General features: G+C 36.2%; 2 protein-coding genes across 2 annotated transcripts in view; one reads left to right on the top strand and one right to left on the bottom strand.

Moving 5' to 3' along the window:
• Nucleotides 1-1222: 1222 nt before the first annotated feature.
• Nucleotides 1223-6122, bottom strand: LOC146483150 (uncharacterized). Its single transcript, XM_085106235.1, has 4 exons — nt 6020-6122; nt 5582-5668; nt 2830-2862; nt 1223-2130 (listed from the first exon to the last, which is right to left on the bottom strand). The coding sequence occupies exons 2-4, from the start codon at nt 5646-5648 to the stop codon at nt 1469-1471; spliced, it is 762 nt and encodes a 253-aa protein (XP_084962361.1). The 5' UTR covers nt 5649-5668; nt 6020-6122; the 3' UTR covers nt 1223-1468.
• A 4547-nt stretch (nt 6123-10669) lies between these two features.
• The window catches only part of LOC146483149 (uncharacterized), an 11501-nt gene continuing 7356 nt past the window's right edge, over nt 10670-14814 (top strand). The window contains exons 1-2 of the mRNA XM_085106447.1: nt 10670-10833; nt 14730-14751. Coding sequence (XP_084962573.1) covers nt 10768-10833; nt 14730-14751 — 88 coding nt within the window. The 5' untranslated portion in view covers nt 10670-10767. The remainder of the gene's footprint in view (nt 10834-14729; nt 14752-14814) is intronic.

Here is a 14814-nt window from a genome sequence, read left to right as displayed (position 1 = left end):
ATTTGAAAAACCTTAAATGCCTTAACTGTTGACAAGGCTAATCTTGAGCTTTAGCGCTGTAAGAGTGCTGGCTGGAAGGTACTGACTAACACCATTTGCTGTTGTACTATAGTTTTCAGTATATTGACCTTCACATTCCATACACTGAGTTTCCCACTTGCCTGCGTGCAAACGTCTTCTAATTCCTAAGTGCAACAAAGCAAAATAGACTTCTGCATGCAGGCGCTCCCCCACACCCAAAAAATTTCGCGGCAAATGCGTAACCATTGTACGTTTTACCGCCGTGTTTTTTCATCTCACTTACATGTAATAATAATAATAATAATAATAATAATAATAATAATAATAATAATAATAATAATAATAATAATGATAATAATAATAATAAGAAGAAGAAGAAGAAGAAGAAGAAGAAGAAGAAGAAGACGAAGAAGAAGAAAGTTATTTAACAGATGGCCTATGTCACATAATGTGGTTTTCAATAGGGCACTGCATAAAAAAATAAAATAAATAAATAAAAAATAAAAAATAAAAAATAAAAAAATGACAAAATATTAAAAATATTAAAAATGGTAGAACTAAGAAATGTCACACTAAGAAAAAACGTATTGAGATTTAAGATTTTTACGTAATGAAATTTTAAAAGCATCAAAAGGTAAATATCTCATGTCTTCTGGAAGGGAATTCCAGTCTGTCAACTATTAAAGGCAGCGAGTAGTTCCCAGTTCGTATTTGATCTAATAGATCTAATAGTTTCCTTGGAGAGGGTGTTATGGCTGTGACAGTCTAAGCCTCTAGTAATCATACTGTTTCTTTCACTGTCATCAATAAAATTATGCATAAAAAAACACCGTTGCATATCTTCGCCAATTCGAGAAAACGCGAAGACAATGATCATAGTTTTCGATGTTTCTGCAAAACCTATTTCCTCTGCAATTCCAAACCGATATGTTTTGGTGAAAATTTTTTCCACCAATTTCTCACATATTAAAAATAAGACACAGCTGAAGATGAGTCCTTAACCTGCAATTTTTGTTTCAAGGATTTCCGATCATACCTACCGTGGTTGACCCGAAGATTACTAAAGCACACGACGATGATTATAAAATTTCACTCGAATCATAATCACGCTAGGTCACCAAGACACAGCACAGCTGGTAAAAAGCACCTCGCGAGATGTAATGAAAGAAATGTGCCTACACAAAAAGTTAATTGTGAGTACACAATGAAGTAATAATTTTATTAATCACCCTAATAATACAACAAAGTTGTGTAAATATACTGCATTGGAATCATATCATGCTAGCATTTTCCAGCCCCAAAATGAGCTTTCTTCTTTTCAAAAACAAAAGGCCTTTCATTATATTTACAGCAGAAAAGAATCTTTGAGTTAGATGCTTAGAAATAAAGGCTCTCTCTCCCCTTTTGTGACCGATACACAGTCTCGCTGTGTTTCCGCAACGTTCATCTAGTTTTCAGCGTCACGCTTCTTCTTGTCACAACACTCAGGTTTGCATTTTGGTGCGCATGATCGAGCGCATGGTGGCGGACACGAAGGTTGCATCATAGGTTGCATCATTGGCATCATCATAGGTTGAGGGGGAGGCATGTACATCGGAGGAGGGGGTGGCATCATCATTGGTGGAGGAGGTAGTCCTTGACAGCAGGTAGGAGCGCACGACGGCTGACACTGAGGCATCGGAGGCATCGGAGGCATGGGTGGTGGAAGCGGTGGGAGTGGTTGAGGATTACAGCATTTTGGAGTACAGGCTGGGTAGCAAGCCTTGGGGCATCCAGGAGGGCAAGGTGGTGGCGGCTGAACCGGAGGAGGTACAGGGGCTACAACTGGAGGAGGGGGCATCATCATTGGTGGAGGAGGGGGAGGAGCACAGCAGCCAGCTTGTTGACACTGATCAGGGCATGGCCCAGCCTGCATCGGGGACACTTGAGGCATTCCCCCTCCTGGGGAGATGGTAGTTGTCCAACGGAGGCAGACTGGAGGACATTGTGGGGGAGCGGGCATCGGCATTGGCATTGGCATAGGGGGAGGGGGTGGTGGAGGAGGGGCACAACATGATGGCTGGCATAGAGGAGCGCAGGAAGGAGCACAACTCGCCCCACATGGACTCCCTGGGGAGGCAAAAAAGACTGAAATTACACAGTAGTCTTAATAGCTACTCTTTTGACTTCAGATCTTTTCCTTTACACAAAGGAAACAATTCTCTATTCTGGAGAAATGCAGATCAAAGTTTGATTGCCTTATTTTTGAGATGTTGTTTATTAAGGAATTGAACCCTGAGTTAAATACTCAGAAAGGCTCTTTACACCAAACTCTTTACGTTACTCTGTGTGTGAATACCTTATTGCATTATCATCACATATTTTTCGCTCTTTACTCGTGTCTCTTAGGAATTCTTTTTACATTTATAGTCGGTCTTATTTCATTCATTCGTGACTCGATAATGACGTTAAGCGAACGTCGAAACGTGGTCGCATTTGAAACTTTTAACCAAGATGGTTTTAAACTTTTCAATTTTATCGCAATGTTTTATAGTTAAATTGTTTAACAAATCTCTTCTTCTACGTATTTTACAGAAAGACGATCCGAAAAGGGTTGAAGTGAGCGGATCCAAGCTAAGAGTGCTTTTTTTTACCAACAGGGCTGAAAGTCGACGAATTGTTACAGGAATAAGAGGGCATGACTCTCTCGAAATATTTATACTTGGAGATTGCAAAATACGGCTGGAGAGGTAAGTTGTTTTTTTAAGGGGGGAGGGGGAGTAACTACCGGTAGGTTCAGTGGGTGGGTATACCACACGTGATACTTACTCTTTGCTCTTAGTTCTGTGAGTTTCTTGGGAACTAAAAGTCGATAAAAAGAAAAAGGAAAATTAAAAAAGCAATCACAGTGACCTCAAGTTAGGATTGCGAGAGATAACTCAAACCCCTCAGCGTGCACTATTTATGAGCATGCGCGAAACACCAAGAATGCTGTCTACTAGGTTCATTATGAGGTTTAAAATTTGGTTTATGATAAAATTATGTCTGTAAATCAGAAATTGCACGTGATTTAAATCAAATGGTGGGGGAACTGCTTGTGTGTTTCTGAGTACACAATTAAAACCATTAAATTGCAAAGTGTTGACAATAGCTTGCGAATTGGAATTACAATAATTATTATAATAAGACATTTCCATTTTCCCAAGAAAAGTTAAACAGTACTTACTATCGAAGCAAATTTAATATCTAAGCCAGTCGAATTCTTCTCATTTTTTTATTTCAACAATAAGTGTATGTGCAGTGAGTGTGTGTGCTGAGTATGTATGTAGGTGTCTACATTTAAAATGTAACTAAACAAGACTAGTGTCTAACTAGAAAACTATATGGTTTACTTAGGCACTAGGCATTTCCACCTTAGATATTTATATTTAGTTCGTCTTATTAATAACTATAAAATTTTAAATTAACTAAATATACATATAAAATATTATATCATGTTTTAAAGAAATGTGAAATAAAGTATTGTATGTATTCCGAGTTGCTTTGAACCTCATTATGAAAGCGAGGCTAAATGCAAAGATAAGTTTTCATTCATGTGCAAACAAAACTAATTTTAATGGGAGAAGCTTTGCACTTAGCCTCGCTTTCATAATAAGGTTCTCAGCATCTCGGAACTTGCCTATTAGATTCAGGGCTTTGACTCGACAAACTTGTGTGGACTCGCAATACTTTCGGAAGCAAAGTTTGGTCTGAGTTAAGAATTCAGCGTGGATCTGAAATTTCATGGCAGGACACAACAGAGAGGTGAACTACGTTTATTGTGTTGTGTCACTGCCGGAAGCGCGGAAATTTTTAGACGAAATTGAATTCTAAAAATACAATTTTACTCCGTATCTGACCTACTAATCTCAACGTAATTAGAAATCAGAAAATGAGCTCCTGCAAAAAAGATTTTGGTTGATCACTGGTTGGTAAAACCGATGAGCATTTTCCCCTTCTCGAGGACAAAACGTGGATGCAAAGCTTCAGCTGAAAGTTTAGTGGTCCGCAACATTGCCATATTGCGCGATCCCTCGGATAAAAAAGAACAAAACAAAACAATCGTGGTACCCTTCAGTCTACGCATTTGGAAATCCAAGATGGCTTCACAATGCACGAAAAACTGTTAAAAAGTCACTCCGCCATAAAAAAAAGCCTGTATTGAATTGAATCATTGCGACTTTTTTGCGTATTTTTAGCTTTGGCGTTGCCTTTGTGAGGTTGGCTAAACGTGCGATTTTACCGCACGCTGGCTACATGATCATGAACTACCGCATCGACTGTACAACCATACCCCTCGCTCCTGTAGCCGCGGCTTAAAAAAGCCCTTTCGTTATTGTAAAAGTTTTATGTTGTCTTTCCTTATATGACAGTATGGGTCAGTTGCTAAAGCGATCACCCGCCTCGGTAACTAATTTTATAAACCCAACGAGAAGCTTACCCTCGGTTGTTCCTTGAAGCAATTAGAGAAATAAATTATAAATTCCTAGAGGTCAAAGCATGCATTGCATAGAATGTTTTCGTTACTATGAAAAGAAAATTTTCTATAAAATGACTTGAAGTCTGCGCACTTGGATAAATAGATTACAAAACGTTCTAAACAAGAGCTCTCCAAATAGAAGGTCTAGAGCTGCTTCATCACTGATAGTACGGACTCTCCAGGCGACGATAGAGGCCGTAAAAGTTTCCTTGCTGGTCAGTTAGCAGCTAAATTAAATTTGCGCCACTTGATGCCTTCCTATGCTTTCCTATTTGCATTTTTTTATCTGCTAAAACAATTAGGACACTCGAAAGCATTTACTATAAGAAAGGGCTAAGGAGGAATACGAGAGGCAGCCGAGTAATAAAAAATTTCGAACGTTTTTAAAAGAAATGCCTCGTGTTTTATTCCCCAGTTTTTTTTTATTAGCTCAATATGCTTTTTGCTGATACAGATTATCATTTGGCACTCCATTTCAATGTACCTTACAGCAGAATCACATAATCATGTTTGGTACTTGTATAACGTGTTCATCCGACCAATTGTTTATTTTAGCATGCAGTTGAATTTCCGCCTTTCTTTTAATTTTCGTCCCGTATAAAGGTATTGTGTTTAACTGGTGGCTAACAAGACTAGCCAAGCAAAAAAATATTCTTGACCGATAATTCAGAAACTCGTAGGGAAATAAAAAAAAGAAAGAAAGAAATCATGGGGTCCCGATTGGTTTAAAGAATGGTCACATATATAACAAAGAATATAAACCAATTGGAGCGATTATCTTATAAGTGGTCGATAAGTTCGAAGACATTTCACTCGAGAAATGTTTCCCGTTATTGCCTGAATACCCGTCGACTACTGGGCTTTAATTTAATTCTTAAAACGTACAATTAAACTTGTCAATTGACAAATTTAAAGTAAGTACTTTATTGAATATAGAGTTTGGCTGGCTTGGATTTGGCCTCGTTAAATTACCAGCCATGCATGAATACTTTTGTTATTACACCCGATTAGGGCAGTTTACAAATACTAGTATTAAGTCTAAATATTCACTTAACTCCTTACCGTAAGAACTTTCCACTTGAAGAGCGACGGCTAAAATGGCCGCGAAAATAACTATCCTGGGTTTCATAATCGACGTTTGTTTTGTACCTGTGTGAGAGAGAAAATTTCAGAAAATAGTTTAACTATGAAACAAAATTACGAAACGGATGTTCCATAAAAAGGCTCTGCAAATAATTTAGGATTACTCGACTTTTGAAAAACAATAATCTAATCCTTAATCGAAAAAAACGTATGAAACGGAAAAACGTTTGTCAATCGCCATTGCTGGTGATTTTGCGACAAGTTATTTACAATATTTCTCTCTGTGAAGAAAAAAATAACCAAACTTATAGCCTCGATAATTCTTGAAACTCAAGTATCTGCAAACCACTGTGTAATGTGAAATTAAACACTGTGAAAATATATTTTAAGCAGAGAAGGATTAAGCATCAATCCTACCTGAAAGTTCCCTTTCTTCTGCTACAGAAAATCGCCCTCCTTTGCTTAACAAAATAAAAGACTACCAGCTGTTTCCTGTGGGACCTATTTATTTATTAAACAATGGCTTAGCTTCTAATGTCATGAAATTCCATTTTTGTCGCATAATCATGACAAAGTGTAAAACGCGACATTAAAAGTGTGTAAATAGGATTGAATCAACAATCAAATTCAGCACCTCTCTTAAATGAGATTTTTTTTCGTGGAAGAACTGAATCGCATTGATTAAAAAAAACGGTTTTAAATTGCATGTTTTGCTCGCTCTAGTTGCTGTTCAAGTTCACAACTGATAAATATTTTACATGTAGTGATTTTCGTTGGGTGATTTTCTGTGTTGGTAGCAGAGTTTTCAGAGTACGACCACAAGTTGGATGATCAATTAAAACGGTGCAGGTATAAACACGATTCCGGATCATTGATTGGTTAACAATATTGTCCCGGACTGACAACATTTGCTGACGATACAAAGAAGAATATTTTTAACGATAAATTTGCGTTACGAGACCTACTCAGGAATTTCATCAAGTGTTGGGATACGATGTAAAGAAATTTTGCTTCAGTTCGATTCACTGTTGTGACCTTCAGGAATATCGCACACAGTATTTTAAGAACAAATATGTCCATTGACCTTTTTTTCATTAACTTGTTTTGTCTAGATCTAGTTGTGTTTCATCGAGTTATTGGCCACACGTCGAACCAGAGGCATGCATATAACATTGAAGATTTCCCTTTAATTGCAACCTCGTCCCCAGGGATTTATCATTGTGAATTTTGGAGAGTCGCCATGCACTGCCAATTTATAAAGGCAAAGCCCTGGAGCGAGGTTGTCCTAATTGTCCAATTTTACCTGACCAAATCGACCAATCAGAATCACCGAAACATCTATGCACTTTGCGGGGTTGTTATTTTGAACTTATAGCGCTCAAATCGAAAATAAATACATTAGAGGACAGGCCCCTTAATCCCGCGTGCCTGCGACATTGCACAGCTCGGTTTCAGGACAAAACCTGTCAAGGAATAGCATTATTAGTTTGTTCAAATGAAGATGTTCACGGAATTTCAATAGTTTTCAATTCTAGCGGTAGTTTTATCATTCTTATATTAGCAATTTTTTCTTGTTTTTTTTTTAACAATGATTCTAACTGGATGTCTATTCAGCTTATAGTTTTTTTTAACTAAGTAATGGTCTGAACAGTATACATACCCAATATATATACCCAATCAGTGGTTTCAATAATTTTATTTCAGCAATATGCTTTTTAATAATGCTTTAAACGGTGTCTGTTAAACCAATGGTTTAAGGTTTTTGTCTTAGGAATGGTAATATAACGATAGAGTTGATGCTCGCGGGCGTAAATATGTTTTTGGCCCGACTCAGGCTTATTTTAGCCCGAGCCGCAGGCGAGGGCTAAAATGAGTTCTGAGAAGGGCCAAAAACATATTTACGCCCAAGAACATCAACTCTATTACTATTATAATAATTTCAGAGGGCATTCAGAAAAGGAATCAAAGACAGTACGGTAAGAGATATCTTGAACGCTGCCAGCGTCGCGTCGGCGTTTATTTTACAGTTATTTCATTGTACAAAAAGTATTTATTGTCGCAGAAACTTTAGATAGAACACCGCAAAATTTGTCGAAAGAATATTTGCTTCTAAGTTTTGAAAGGGAAAATAACAGAATTTTTTAAACAGTAAAGACATGGTCACTTACAAGTGTTCAGAAATTGATTATGCAAGTGCTAAACTGAGCGGGTTTCGCTCGAGGAAGACAAACTGTTTACCTTCACCTAGCCGCCGGCCATGGAGCTACTACAAGCATTATTTCCATCATCGCCCACGAGTCTCTGTAAGTCCTTTTCTCTAGCTAGCTGAGACGACTGGGAATTTGCTTCTTCGTTAGGTTTTCCAGCCATTTTGTAGCTCAAAACAATTTTTTCCAGATGGCAGCGCTTCCAGTCAAACAAACAAGAAAACGGCGCGAACAGTTGAATGGTTTCCAGTTCTGATTGGCTGGCTATATTATTTTCTTGTTTCTCATTGGCTTAGAGCAGTGGGCTAAAATATATTTTAGCCCGCTGAATTCTCCATTTTAGCCCGCAAAAAACGCCGCAATGCCCGATGAAATTATTATAATAACAGTTTTTTTTTTCTTGTAATGATTTTAATAGCTTTTATTCTAGAGATGGCTTTGGCTGGAAACTGGTCCAATCCTTTCTAATTGCACTAGTAATGGTTTCAAAAGTTTTTATTTTCCCAGTATTTTTTTTAATTTGCATTGGTTTTAACAGTTTCTACTGCAGGAATGGTCTCAAATGTATTTAATTCCAGGAATAATTTCAACAGTTTCTATTTTCGCTATGGTCTCAACGGTTTGAATTATAAAAATGGTTTCAATATTTTTTTTGTAAGAGTGATATATTTTTCAGTCAGTGACCCATTCATGCTCGGAAAAAGGAAATAAAAGAACCTGGGACTTCTCTTTTCGAGTATACCGTTTCATTGAATAATACAACATTCTTATTTATTGACTAGGCTTAAAATCACTTTTATTCCAATATTCATTTTACCAATAGTTCTAATCGTTTTAAAAACTCATTAATAATTAATAAGCCCATTGACCTATCAAATGGTCGATAAAACATCACATGCAGTGGTTTTATATCTGATAAAACCTCATCCTTATAAGTACGGCGGTGTTTAATGTTTTTCTCGTATGCTTATTTCCAACGTTCACAAAAAATCATTGTTATGAACTCTCTTGATAAACGCTTTTCCAGGAATGTTTTTGAAGCCGTTCTTAAAACTCGCAGCACGTGTTTTATCGGGTCCAAAACCACTTGGCTGCGCCTCGTGGTTTTAAATCCCAATAAAACACTACTGCTCGTGTTTTAAACATTAATTCTAGCAATGGCCTCAACAGTTCCTATTCAAGCAATGCTTTCAATACTATTTAATTCTAGCAATGGTTTCAACGGTATTTATTTATAAGTATAATTGTTCCCTCAGGAGTGAATTCAATGTTATTTAATTTTAACAAAGGTGTCAGTAATTTTAATTGTCATTAGTTTTATTTTAGCTAAGTTTAATTTGTGCAGTGCTTATTCTTGCAATAGTTTTAATCGCATGTACTCTAGCTTTGGTTTCATTAAATTTTTGAAGTGGGTTTAACAACTTTTTTTTGTTACACATAGCTTCAACAATTTCTATTCGAGCGATGATCTCTGTATTCACCGATTTCTGTATTAGGAATGGTACAATGTTTTCAATGTTATCTATTCTAGTAATGGTTTCCCTGGCTACCTCGACTACCTTTAAAAGCATTCTTCTCGAACTTACTTCGGTGAGTCAAAAAGCGTTGATTTTAAGCTTTAGACGTCTACAACGAAATATGTCTAGTTTAAGGGAATATAGCAAAATTATTTTTCCTTTGATTTGAAATTATAAGCGTTTGAATTTCGTGGAGAGGGGCGGAGGAGTTTTCCTGTCAATCTTAGTAAGCATCTCTCTGTGTCAAAGACAATGGTCATGAGGCGTCAAGCTTCCTCAGTGTCCAAATAGGGAAAATATTACATTGTCTTTGATAAGAACTGAAGCAGATACATGTGACAACCATTTCCCGCATGGTTTGATTGAAAACAGGTTAAAAAGTGATTTTTCATACAATTATTGATTCCAAGCTCTATGTTACTCCTGTTACGTCAAGGATACCTTTCCTAAGGTACAGGTTTTAACCTGATGGAATTCTAAATTGTGACCATGAATCGCAATTGTTTATTATAATATAATTGAAATAAAAACAACTGAATGGTATTTCCTTATCGTATCGTTCATATAATACAACGAGGTTCAAGATTTTGAGTCCTGTAACTCAATGCTACATTTACAAGTTAGAGCATTATCACACTAAATTAATTGCGTTTTAATTTTATTCAAATCCACACAACAGGTATACACGGCAATGAATAAAGATCATTTTGGTCTACAACCCATATGTTAAAAAAAAAATAAAAATATATATACTCAAGCTTTCGTTCACCATACTTGATGTATTACACTTTGTAAAAGGCGTTCAATTTTAGTTCAGTCTATTTCATATCTAAAGCTTTCTTAAGATGAATATTTAATGTTTCTGATAATACTGCTTACAGCAAAAAAGTATTGGGTGTAAGGATAAACAATGAATAAACAACAAAAGTTTTAAATATAAAATAAATAACAAAATGAGTGTTTAAAACGTTAGAAATAACTTAGAAGGGTTTAAATAAAACCTTTTTTAATCGCACAAAAATAAAATCTATACACCTCCTAAAGGAAACTAACTGAATAATATAGGTATATCCTTAAAAATAAGACTAATGAATCGCCAATTCGTACTTGGCAACAAGGTTTAGGGGAATAAAACAAAAGAAATTACATTGAGGCTCAGAGATTCTAATTATTTTTTGTTTTATTTCCTCAAGCCTCAGTCGTAGCCAAGATAGAATTTTGGTCTTTTTTACTGAATTCTTGAGTTGTCAGTAATACTATCGGGTATTACCATATGGTTATTTTGTTTTCACCACTACAAAGACTGGGTGGAATGAATAAATAAGCAATTTGAACTGCGCCAAGGTGTTGAGAAGGAGCCAATTTCTAGAACGTATTACACTTCCATTTCTTCAGTTTCATTCTCCAGTGCAACAACGTACCACTGCAGTTCACGTTTATCATGTTGATATTTTCCTTCATTCTCCTTCTTATTTCCGTTGAGCTGATGGTGACCGAGGCTGCCGAGGTATGGTAACTTTCAACTTAGAATTGCCGTGATAAAATTAGACGTTCTGCGTTGCAGCACCAAGATGGTGAATGTATCACTGTCATAGAAAAAGGCGTTATTTCGACATTTACTTTAACTCGGAAAATGTTCGAACGTTCAAACTGCGGACAGTGCCAAACATCCGAAAATTTTATCATCCGAAGAAATGAAAGTATTCGAACATTTACATATCCTGAATTTTCTGCTAGACTTAACATCAATTCTAGCTATATTTGAATTGTAACTTTAATGCGAGCGCGCGCTACTATTCATATGCGTGCGTGTGTCCGGTAGCGTATTTTAACGATTTTCTCCAAACTGAAGAAGGCTTATATACCCAATGCAAAACGTCCGTGATTTTTCCAAAACCATTTTTGACACTTTTTGGTATTTGTTTTTAAATCAATCCTATCCGATAACATTTTCAAGTGTCACGCATCTTCAAGGAACTTTCCTTCCACCATTCATTAAAAACAGTAGGATCAATTTGGAGAAAAATCGCTCTGCACATGTGTTTTAAATTTTGGCACATTTCTTTGTAGTTCTCTGCAAAGCAATAGAGGGAAATGACCAAATTCAAGGTTTCGTGGAGAACATGAACACACGATGGCGAATTTTCCATTCTCTTTATTAACTTGAACACCACTCCTACCAATTTAGTTCTGGATAGTTCGCTGTTTCGGTAGAAGTTGAACGAGTTGAAATAATCACCAAGTAACACCAATAAAATATAGTTTTTTTTTTCAAGTGACGTTTTGGTTAGCGTTACCTCCCGTCGTCGCTGCTTAAGTTCCCTTTATAAATTATGAAATGAGGTACAATGGCCGTTACTGGCCACATCATCACAGCATCATCTTTGGCGCCTTCAATCTCCGGAAAGAGACGCTCGCCCTAACATATCCAGTCATTGGAAGTCCAGTCTATCAATCCAGTCCTTGCTGATCAGTACTGTAAGAACGTGAACCGCATACACGTCGGACGATTTTTTCTTTTCGGCTCAGTTTGGATGCCTCGTGCCAGTTACAGACCATTCTACATTTTTTGTAAACTTTTGGCATGGACCAGTTGGCAAATTGACATCGACACCGCTGGAGAAAACGCCTTAAAGTCAATAAAGTTGCCAAGTTTGAGAGTGATGCGTTGAAAAGTAACGAGGATATGCATCCGCAAAGTCGCGAGATTTTACAGATGTTTGTGTGGTGGGGGCAAGTTTGTGCCTCCCACCATACAAACGTCTGTAAAATTTCTTCGCTTACTTCTGACATATCACTTTCAAACTTGGCAAGTTTACTAATTTTAAGGAGCTATTTCCATTAGTGTCGATGGACCTCCATATTCGCAAACTGGTCCTTGTCAAAAGTTGGAAAAAAACATGGAAGGATCTATTTCTAGCGATTTTACCGATCAGTCAAACTGCTCAAAATAAACTGTCGGTAAATTCAAAATTTCTTGATTATTTAAAAATAGGTTATGTTTTATTTGGTAAAATTCATTTTTGAAAATATTAAAATAACGAGTAATGTTTTCTTCAGTGCAGTTTGCATAGCGGGCGTTCCTCTTTAAATCCTGATTTATTCAAAAATACACTCCGGCCGTTAGGCCTTGAATATATTATGCTCGTAAATTGGCCAATTTTGCTGCTGGCACGGGTGGTATGTTTAAAATTATGCTCGAACTCCGCTCGGAACGATACTTCTTGGCATTCATTGTGTAGTACAATTTATTAATATCTCCTCGTAATATTCACTGACGTTTATTTGACCATGGGTTTTTGAGGGGGTGGGGGACTTTTTGTAATGCCGCTGAGATAGGTGATTTGGGGGCCTTTCAGTTAAAGCCATGTGAGATTATTTAAATTTGTTTTGAGTTTACCTTTCAGTTTCTAGTTATTTGTTATCAAATGTTTTGTATGTCTTTTTGTGTTACCATGTTTCTTTGAAATGTGGTATTACACTAGCATAATTGTCGCTTCCGCCAGCAGTGAATTATGCTTCAAATTCTGCCGCCATAATTTATCTAAGCCTACCTACTATTTCAAAATGTTGTTAAAGGGGAAGTATCTGATGGGGTTTTTGACCCCTTTTGTTAAAAATGGTGAAATAAGACCTTCCCTTTGCGGCAAAATAATTCTAGAACAACGAGAGGAGAGAAATCAACTCAATTCTTGACAGGAACAACTCGTTGGAAACAAAAATACGAAAACTTGAAAAACATTAGCCTAACATTTTTCAAGTTCCGATCCATTCCGACCTACTCGGTCTCTGGCGAGGAGCACTAATCGACAGTTTTATTACACTGGGGTGATAATTTATAACAAAACTAGACAATTATGTTTTGTTTCTGATGTCATACAAACATTTCTGGGTTTTGAAGTGACATCAAATTTTCGTGATACTTCTCCTTTAATGCTTTCCTCAGTGTTTATCAAATGGTCGCGCTGGTCGACAACGAATCCAGCATGGATTCATGGATATGAGATGACTCCTGGTTTCTTCGCACCACGTGCACGTTTAAAAATTGTTTTGCCATAATCTTTCAAGCTTTTCGCTACAAGGTCAGCAGAACTTTTTCTGATATTTCTCTTCAGTACTGCTATGAAAACCTGGAAGAACCCCTCGTCAATAGACCCAGACTTTAATAAAAATTCCTACCTCGCGCACGAAATCAGATGGATCCTTTTCATATCCACACTCGATTAAATCTTGGTCCAGTAGTGAACTTTTGTACGCTGAGCCAATGGCTAAAAATACGAACGAAAAATAAATTCGTACAATATTTGACGACCGCACTCATTAACTATCGTGCAGTAGACAAATACCAGCACTTAATTCCAGTTACTGAAAGCCAGAGCTAGCGATCCGAAGATGTTGTTGTTCCTTCCGAAAGGCATGTCAGCTCATCCTCTTTTTCTTATACCTGGAAATTTTTCCATAATATATTTCGTAAACAGTGTAACTATTTTGTGTTATACTTTCTTATCCATTTTATGCCTGTACCTTTTCTAAAACATCATATTTGAAGCCCTGAACAAGAAATAATAATAATAATAATAATAATAATAATAATAATAATAATAATAATAATAATAATAATAATAATAATAATAATTAATAATAATAATAATAATAATAATAATAATGACTACTAATAATAGTAATAATAATAATAACAAGCATGATAAAGTGATCGATTTGATTATGAAAATTACGGTTAGAATCATATTTACAACATGACACCATCATCAGGTCAAAATATAATGTTCAACAGATAACAAGAACATTAATGTTCAACTTGAACTTGAACTTGAACATTAATATTCTTGTTATCTGTTGAACATTATATTTTGACCTGATGATGGTGTCATGAGGACATCGAAACGTTGTAACTATGATTCTACCAGTAATTTTCAAAATCAAATACAAGAGAGGATCTCCTGTCAAATAATAATAATAACAATAATAATAATAATTTGTTAATTTATATTGCGCTTTTTATCTTGCAATGATCAAAAGCGCATTATAATATTAGAATATACTAAATATGTACATAAACTAAAATTAACAATAATAAAGTCATTTAAGCGCCAAACGCTAAAAGCTAACTTAAAAAAGATATGTTTTAAGACAAGATTTAAAAGTAAAAATAGAATCAATATTGCGCAGGCTTGCTGGGAGCGCGTTCCACAGTGTAGGCGCAGCTACACTAAAAGATCTGTCAGACTACTGATATAGATGAATTTCTGTTTTACATTTTTTGACTGCAGATGATGGCCGTAGGTTATTGTCGATTTAAGACCACGTGACTGTATATAGCAGACTTTATCAGGATAAGGATACCGTTTTAATATGATTATTTAATCTTCTTCTATTTTCTAGATCAGAGGGAAACGGTCATACGGTAAGTTTTAAAACGGTAAATCAGCTCTTAAACACAGCAATAGACCCTTATCACTCGGCGGCC

The sequence above is a fragment of the Pavona decussata genome, unplaced genomic scaffold (genome assembly GCF_977016875.1).
Source record: "Pavona decussata unplaced genomic scaffold, jaPavDecu1.1 SCAFFOLD_40, whole genome shotgun sequence".
Classification (NCBI taxonomy): Eukaryota; Metazoa; Cnidaria; class Anthozoa; order Scleractinia; family Agariciidae; genus Pavona; species Pavona decussata.
This window is presented reverse-complemented; position numbering and strand designations above follow the sequence as displayed.

Coding starts and splice junctions, on each gene's coding strand:
- LOC146483150 (XM_085106235.1), bottom strand. CDS start 5,648: ATGAAACCCAGGATAGTTATTTTCGCGGCCATTTTAGCCGTCGCTCTT. Junction 2,863..5,581: donor TCAAGTGGAAAGTTCTTACG/GTAAGGAGTTAA, acceptor ATCGACTTTTAG/TTCCCAAGAAACTCACAGAA. Junction 2,131..2,829: donor CACAGAACTAAGAGCAAAGA/GTAAGTATCACG, acceptor TTGCCTCCCCAG/GGAGTCCATGTGGGGCGAGT.